Below are 8893 nucleotides of genomic sequence, written 5' to 3'. Positions count from 1 at the left end.
GGGGGGGGGGGGGGGAGGGGATTCCCCCTCCCCCCCAGTGACCCACCCGGGTTCCAGCAGCCACCGGCCCTGCAGCCAAGCAGAGGAACTGACGGTCGAACGCCCTGCGCATGCGCGGCAGCTTCTCCCAGGTCGTGTCGGCCTTCCCTCGCCAGTCGCCGGGGAGGGGGCGGGGTTTCTGGGTCACGTGACTCCCCCGCAATCAGCGTGCTGGAGCGGTTACTAAAGCAGTTGGCGGCGTTGCTGCAGGCGGTAAGTGCGAGTGGGTGGGGGGAGTGATCCCGCGGTCCGGGATCGGGCCGGGGGGTTTGCGTCCCTGCCCCTGCCCCTGGGGCGCGCTCTGAAGAGACGGGCTGCTTGGCTGGGCCGGGCCGGGTGGCTCTGCCTTCGTCCCTCGCTCCGAGACCTCCCGGTCAGCCTCCTCCTGGCTGCCGCCCAGTGGCATTATAGACCTGGGGCGACTGAAGTCGGTTCCTTATTCCTGGTTCCTCTTTCAAAGTTAATCCCTACCCAATAAAAGCGTGTTATTCCTGATTTTTTTAAATTAAATTTTCCACATTCCAAGCCAAAAACAAAATCCAAATCCGAGAGTCAGTCCAGAACCATAAATGGTCCTGCTACCAGCAAACATCCCCCACCCCCACCAAGGGCTTCAGATGTTTCCAAAACTTTTGGCGAGCATCCTACTTGCTGGCCCAAGCCAGCTTGGGGTTCAGATGCCCCCGAGTTTTGCTTGCCTTCAGCCATAAGGCCACAGGAGCAAGCTAGGGAGGAGTCTTCCCTTTCCATAAAGCCAAGACCTTCCCACTCCAGCAGCTAAGCAGGAGTTTTACTATACATTACCTTGGCAGGTACTATCTCCGTGCCAGGAAAGCAGTTTTCCCTGGGAGCGACTTGGAGGACCACCTCAGTGGTCACAATGTTTCCTTTGCCAGACAAGCATAGGGTTATGCTTCATCAGAGCCCACAAGAGGCTGAGATTACACATGCTAGAGAGAGAATTTCATTAGAGATGCATAAAAAAGGAACTGGGAATAAGAACTGAGGAGCAAGGACCCTTTACAGACCTGAAGCTCTCGTGGTATTTGCCGGGCAATTGACTCCAAGTGCATTGCAGATTTCAACAAAACCTACTGCCCCTTAGAAATGATGCTGATGTTAATTGGCAGTAAGGAAAATTACTAGAAGAGATGATGATACTAGCCTCGCAAAGACAAAGTGCATGCATTGTAAAAATTATCCCTATAATTGATACATAAATACAGTAGAGCCCTGTACTCAAAGGTGGGTTCATTGGCCTCTGTGAAGATGGGACCAGGGAAGAGACTGTGGCCAGGATGACCCTGCGGCTGCTTCTCTGTCCCTTCATGTTTCACTGGGCAGTGCCCACTGGCTCCTTGGGCTGGTTGGAGGCCCCAGGGGTATTGTCTGGCACACTCTGGTCCATGTGCCCCTGAGTGCACTCGTTCTGAACCTGTGATTGTTACTCCCATGCCTGTTTTGTATTTTCTTTGTCCCATGACTTTAAGTGATGCATACCCAATAGCTCTGTGGGTACGAGGCCCATGTTTCCAATATGCATCAAATAAGCCTGGTCAACTTCCTCCTGGCTCTGGCCAGGCTGGCCACCTACAAGACCAGGAAGGAGGATCTGGCTGGGTGGGACCGGGCTGAGCTGCCACCCTCTCGCTCGTCTGCTTGTGTCTCCAGGCAGAGTTTTGCTGCTCGGCATCTGCAGGCTTCCTTGACTCATACAGGTGGCAGTGGCCACTGGCCAGCATGCTTTGCTCGGTGTCCTCTTGTGGATCCCTTGTTTCAAACCTGTAACCCTCACTCCGTTTCCTGGTTTCTTTTTTTATTTGTCTCAAGCAATCAGTTGTTCCATTCTCAGTGGCATTCTTTTTTAAAGGGGGGCTTATAGTTGTCTATGATAGGCCTAAGCCTACGTTTCTGAATGTATCAAATTGGCCCAGATTAGGCCCCGCGTATCCCATCCGACGCACAGGGCCATGCTCTCTAGAGACAGCAAGAATTATTTCCTCACAGAGTTGGACTTTTCGGCTGCCCCTTTCTCAGTGCTGTGGCTGAGTCACTGCTTCCACTTCCTGCCTGCTCTTGCCCTCCATCCTGGAAGCAAGCTCTGAAGACAGGCTTGACTTGGAAGCCCTGCTTCCCTCTTTAATGCTTCCTCTGAAGGTTCAGAATAAGCCCTCCCTTTCTTTTTATTTTTCTTTCCAGTGTTTTGCCTTACCTTTATCTTATCAGGCTAACAAGGGGCTTTAACTGTATGTTGAGGGCACAGTTATACTGCAACAGCATGAGGAAGGTGAAGAAGTGCCACTGCACAGTACAGAACCCAAAGGGTTTTTACTCAAGTGGCTTTGCCCCCAGCTTAATTTGGAGAGTGAGAATTGGTATCGTTGCTCTGATTTTTATGGTATTTATCTGTGACGGCTGGCAGAGTCGACTGGAGGCCACAAAAGCTCAGGCCTCTCCGAACAAATCCCTTCCTTGGAGTCCCGCTATACCTTCAAATTAAAGTTAGATAGAAACTGGTGTAGAGTGGTTACATGTTTTCAAGCATTGGCTTGATAGCTGGTTGGCTGTCTTTATAGCTGTCCAGTCATTTTTATCATGTGATAATCACTTTGCATGTGACCAGTCTATATGTATTGTGCAATTCACCAGTTAATTGTGTAATATACATGTGTAATATACATGGCCCTACCCTGCCTTCCACCTAACTTCAGACTAACAGTGTCTCTCTAGCACACAATGTTAGCCCCATTTTATTCTCATTCCCAGTGAGCAGCTGTGAATTCTAATTGAATCAAGCAGCGCAACAAATGAATCAGGGTTGCAGAGGTAAGAACAAGCATCAAAGCTGTATGTGGGTGACACTGGCCAGTAACTTGTTCAGCTCCTTATTACAATGCAGTCACAGCAGTAGGAAATGGAGGGGGCAAGTCTAGTTTTCTTATAGTTGCTTGCTGTTTTTCAAGCCACCTTAAGCACCAGAGCAGTTGTTTGTTGCATGTCAGGAACTACGCATATGGGCGCTCTGACTCTCATATTCTCCTTGAAATTATTTCCCAATACAATTGGTGAATTCTTTCTGTTCAAAAATGCAGATCACACTGAGCATTTTTAGTTTTCCGTGTATAATTCACAAACCCTCATCTTCACAAAAGCTAATGAACCCAGCCCTGTGAACACAGGGCTCTACTATATTTATATATCCATTATAGGGATATTTTTTGCAATTTTGTCTTTGCAAGGCTAGTATTGTGATCTCTTCTAGTAATCTGCCTTACTACAAAGTAACATCAGCATCATTTCTAAGAGGTAGCAAGTTTTGTTGAAATTCTGAAATGAACCTAGTAAAATATTGATAGAGCATCTGGTCTATATGGCTACCCAGGGCTATATGGCTTCTGTAAACAGGGAAATAACTTGTAAGTGGACACAGGAGCTGGGCATAATCCAGGTGCTATTACTTGTGGAAAACTGCCAGCATGGCAAAGTATGATGGTCAAGACTGATCTCTATATATATTTAATTTGGTAGAAGTTCTCTAATTGTTATAATTGGTACTGATTTCATACAGTTTTTAAAAAGATTAAGTAGTTGGAGCAAATGACGTCAAGAGACAGGTTGCTCTGTCACTTTTTAGATAGAATTAAAAAAAACAGGTCCTGTATAATGGAAGAATCCTTCTACAGTAGACTTCTCAACTGCACCATCTTGTATTAAGCAAACCCAGTTTTGTCTCTTGACTTATTTAAATTATAATGTATGACTCGTGCAGTTTAATTTTTTATTTAATGCAGAATATTTTGGTCGAGGTCTCACAAACACAGTATGCAAGTGCAAAATAAACTCTTTTTTTGTTTGAACTCTGTCAACTTGAAGTGTAAGTTTTTGAGTTACTTAGTCTGTCAAGGGGGTTGGAGTATTGTAGCTGTGTTGGTCCAGGAAATATGATAGAAACAATGTGGGGGCGGTTATTGAACTAACTGTATAGTTGAGAGAGATGTTACCAGGTACAGTCTCAGTTAAGCAGAAGCCATAGTATTATCTGGTATATAGGTTAGACTATCTGCTGCTTTCCCTGGACCGGGGAAGAGCATTTTGTGTCTGAAATCTCCCAACTAACAGTTGATATGCAGAGCAGTAGCTGTCCCTTCCCTTTTAAAATGGTTAAAATCATGTTCTATTAGTCTAATCCATGTAGATATTCTATCATAACCAGGACATCCATCTAACAGAGCTAGCTGCATAGTTAGATTCCTTCTGTCTAGATGGTTTAGCATAGTTCTTGAGTTGCTGCATATACATATGCTGAATCCTTTCTTTTACTTGCATTATCTAGAACAAAGGTGATCAACTTTTGGGCCCCATGGGTCTGAGTTGTACAGGGCCAGTCCATAGACTTGGATCAGGTCCTGCCTCTGCATGCCTGGATCAGGTTCCATACAGCCATGGCTGGTCATATATGTCTGGAATTGGCCCCATGCCACCTCTACCCAACCCCTTGCACCAAGAGCAGAGTCAGTGCACCAGAAGTGGGCCCTGGGTTCCTAGATTGGGCCCCTCACCAACTTTGCCCCAGCCCTGAGCACCAGGATTGGGCACTGCACTCCCGGATCAGGCCCCATCCTGGCCCTGCACACCCAGTCTAGCACACAGGGCCACAAACTCTAACCTCCAGGGCTCCCTCCAGCTCTAAAAATTTGGCAGCAGGCCGCTGCCCCTTACCACCAGATTTTTGGATCTGTGGGGAGCCCTGTGGGAAGGTCAGATGACATTGGGCACCCCAGTCTAGACTCAGGTACCTGTTTTTATAATGCATATGGGCAATGTGAGACGTGCAGTTCATTTAAAGCCAATTATAACCATTAGAAATTGTGAATTAAATAGATGACTACTATTTTTATAAATAAACACACAGATATGCTTTCAAACTGCTACAGTAAATTTCCCAGGCATAAGCCAGATAAATATTTCTGCAGTATTAGTCTGTTTAACTTGGATTTTGTTTTTTCCCAGATCAGAGACTAACTATAAGATTTGAACAGTACCAAATAGAGAATCCTTTTGACAGCTACATCTGTGAAGATAGGTTACAGTAGTAGTTTTTACACTGATGTCAGTGGCCAGCATAGTTGTAAAATGGGAGTTCATTAGTGTAATTTAGCTTAATTTTGGGGCAGCCACCCCTGTGGGTAGTCCCATTTACTTCTCCTGCTGTTACTGTTTAGGGAACCTGTGAACACCTGAGGAAGATTAGTTTCTGCTCTGCTTCAACTTAGCAAATGTCTGAGTGGTAGCACAGGCACTAAAATTGTATGTTTGCAGATGTAGGAAGATGACAGCTCCTAGTTTAGCTATCAAGTTGCAAAGGTACTCATTTTACAGACATAAGAGCTAAAATGTTGTGATTTTTGTTTGCATACTATGAAGCCATAAAACCTATGGAATTAGACTGTATATGCCCTGGAAACAGTTGGACTTTTTTTTTTTCAAGCCCTGTCATTAATATAAGCAAAAACAGTTATACATGGAGAATGAAGACTTAAGGCAACTTTACTTGAACCTTAAAAAAATCCAGTAGTTATTAAATTAGTTGATACCACCTATTGCTTCTCTTTCTGTGAAGTGCGTATTCACCTTGCTCGTGGTGAGAAAGAGTGGGTTTGCTGCATTTAAATCATTCATAACTCCTCCTCATATAACTATTAAAACATACGAGCTGCTGCCCCTTTGAAACAATCTCCTTTTGAAAGGGCTTCAAGTGCTAATGTGGCCAAATGTTAAAAAAGAATATAGGATTTGTGTGTCATCTTGCAAGTTGTTAGAAAGAAGCTTGGACTTCTGTTCTTTGATGCGACACTTCTGTATAGTTGTGAATGTCATAACATACCCAGGAGAATTCAGTGCTATCGTTTCAAATTGAAAGAGTTCATTGTGAATATTTATTTAAAACTGAATGTGCAGGTTGTGGTTTATATTATCAGTACAAATGGAGCAGAACTAGACTCCTTCAGTATATAAGCTGAACATCAACATTTTTTCAGTGATGCACAGCAGTGTTAATGTGTGAACTGTTATTACAGAAAAGTGCTCTTGGAGGTAACGACGTGATGGAATCTCAGGGGTCAGACCAAAGGTAATCATGAATCCAGATTTTTTTAAAGTTGTACAATGTTTTATAATAGTATTTAAATCAAACTTTACACCCTGAATGGTGTTATAGATGGCCATTTTCAGAGCATAATTTATGGCTTTACAATTCAAAATTTAACAAACAAGAATAAGTTTTAGCCTAGATTTTTAGAGTGAACAAGTAGAGTAGAATTCACAAGTGTGTTGAAACCAGAAATGGTTTCTTGGCCATTGTGTTAATCATTCAGAAGATTAACCTGAATGAATAAGACTTCTGCTGGTAATTTGTAAGTGGAATGGATAAAAGAGGAGAACTTCCCCTTTGAAAGAATTATACAAAGCAGGCCAGGAAAAAAGTTCTTGCAGTTAGTGGAAACAGAGAATGCTCATATGCACCAATTTTTGAACTGTTCATTAAGTGACTGACCAACTGTGAATAAGGAAAGTATTAGAAACAATTACAACTTACTCATGGAGGTCAGTCTTATGTTTAAACATTCTCTTTTGAGTTCTAAATACTTCCCAGCTCTGCCATCAGCATCCTATGTGATGCTGAGCAAACTGTTTAATAGCCAGTGATCCCTTATTCTCCACTGAGGGGCACAACAGTCAGCCACTCTCTCACGTTATCTATCTTTCCCAGCAGTCTCAAACATATTCTGTACTCAGTGTCCTTTACAACTCAGATAACTATAGTCTCCCAGTTTTGACCCATCTGCTCAGCTTCAGGAGCTGTCCAGCACACTGCTGTAGCTTCTTTGGTGGCTAAGCTGTTATGGACTGGTCACTCTCTGGCTCTCCTTATATATGACCTAAAGGGAAATTCATCTACCCAGTCCTACCCAACATCTTAGCAACTGGGGAAAACAGGAAGTTTGGGATGGGACTCCATTATAATCCCATACTTTTTTACTGTAATGTAGGGAGGCTAATCATAGTCTTAGGGCAGGAAGGGATCGTAAAAGATTATCTCACCCAACAGCATAGGCATCCTGGACCCTAACACATGTTTTGCTGCAAATTTTAAGTTGATTTTTTGGAGAATAACTGATCCTCTTTCTTTTCATACCACCTTCTTATGTATTAAAAGACTGTTGCCTTGACCTAATATTTTATGCTTTGTTTTGACACCTTCAGTCTTCTCTTTTCTACACTTAAACTAAGTTCTTTCAGACCTTTAACGTGAGTCACGTTTTTTAAACCTCTTATTATTCTTGTTGCTCTCTTCTGAACCGCCTCCAGTTTGTCTACATTTTAAAGTCTGGTCTTCCAAATTTGAGATACTCTTTCAACCAAGGTCTCGCCAGCATGAAGTAGAGCAGAATAGTTGCCTTATTTGTCTTATATTACATTACAAACTCACATAAATGCATCCAAGGATGAGTTTTACTCTTTTTGAAGCAGCATCACATCATGTTTGACTTCTGCTTTCTGACATGTAGGACTTTGCACTTCCTTTAACTGAATTTCATCTTGTTGATTTTAAATCATTTCTCCAATTTATCAAAATTGTTTTCAGTCCCAATCTTGTACTCCAGAGTGCTTGCAACCTTTCCCAACTTCTTGTTATTTGCAGATAGTAAGAACATGTGCTTTTAATAGCCATAGTCCATGATGTAAAGGAGAACACTGAACAAGTGACCCACTTAAGTTGCCTTTCAAGTAGAGGTGCACCGACATTAGTCCATAGTGTAATCACAGCGGTCACCAACCAGTCAGTCTTGATCAATCGGTAGATCTCGGAGCCTCTTAGAGTCAATCTGAGGCTGGGGTGGGGGGCTGAGCGTGTGCATGCATGCATGCATACATGCGCCCCACCCAACAGGTCAGTCCATGGGGGAGGGAAGGGGCAGAGGCCAGATCAAGGCCCCTGCGGGGAGGGACAGAGTGCCACAGAGGCAGGAGCAGGGGTAGGTTGAGTGGGGCCCTAGCCAGATAAGTGGTGGGAGGATCAAGCCTGGGCGCCTCATCCAGGGGCATGGGGGGGTCTCCCGCCACTGCACACCCCAACAGAGGACCCGGGGGGCACATGCCCCCCCCCCATCTGTGCACAGCAGAGGCAGCTGTGTTGCAGGCTAGGCATCCCAAGCCCCACTGCAGCCCACCCAGGAGTGGCTCAACGCCATGTGCATCGAGCTGCTGGGCAGGTAGGGAAAAAGGCTCAGCCCAGCGGTGGGACATGTAATGTCGAGCTGCAGTGAGCCTTGGGGCACAAAGCCCAGCCTGCAGCGGCAGCTACCTCCACTGTGCACAGATGGGGAGGCACATGCTCCCCCCGACAAATGCCAGGCAGTATAGGCAGCTGCAGCAGCTGAGAGAGGATGGGAATGGGGCTGGAGCAGGGACAGGTCCTGCACAGTTGCTTGTGGGATGGAGCCATGAGCTGCTTACCTGGAGGTTGTAGGGAGGTAGGGCATGCACCCTAGGAGGGCACAGGAATCATGCACCCCTGGATCAGCACGCCAGCTGGGCCAGCTACTGCTGCACGCTAAGTCTGGGGTGGGCTGGGCAATGTAAAAACCCTGCTAGGAGCAGGGTTACGTGGGGGGGCTGCAGGCACCTGAAAATTTGCCATAGCTCCCCCTTCCCAGTGCTGCTACTGCCCAGGGCCTGACCACAGCGCAATGTAGCCCAGCATGGTGCTGCCTTCCCCTTCCCCCGGGGATCTGTCCCTGCCCCACTTCCTCCGTCACCTTGGGGGCCTTGATCTTCCTCTCCCCCCCACACA

General features: G+C 45.5%; 1 protein-coding gene across 1 annotated transcript in view; it reads left to right on the top strand.

The window, feature by feature from the left end:
* Nucleotides 1-222: 222 nt before the first annotated feature.
* Nucleotides 223-8893, top strand: part of SCLT1 (sodium channel and clathrin linker 1) — a 143433-nt gene continuing 134762 nt past the window's right edge. The window contains exons 1-2 of the mRNA XM_019522092.1: nucleotides 223-252; nucleotides 6117-6169. Coding sequence (XP_019377637.1) covers nucleotides 6144-6169 — 26 coding nt within the window. The 5' untranslated portion in view covers nucleotides 223-252; nucleotides 6117-6143. The remainder of the gene's footprint in view (nucleotides 253-6116; nucleotides 6170-8893) is intronic.

The sequence above is a fragment of the Gavialis gangeticus genome, unplaced genomic scaffold, assembly GCF_001723915.1.
Source record: "Gavialis gangeticus isolate Ggan-Ray unplaced genomic scaffold, GavGan_comp1, whole genome shotgun sequence".
Lineage (NCBI taxonomy): Eukaryota > Metazoa > Chordata > Crocodylia > Gavialidae > Gavialis > Gavialis gangeticus.
This window is presented reverse-complemented; position numbering and strand designations above follow the sequence as displayed.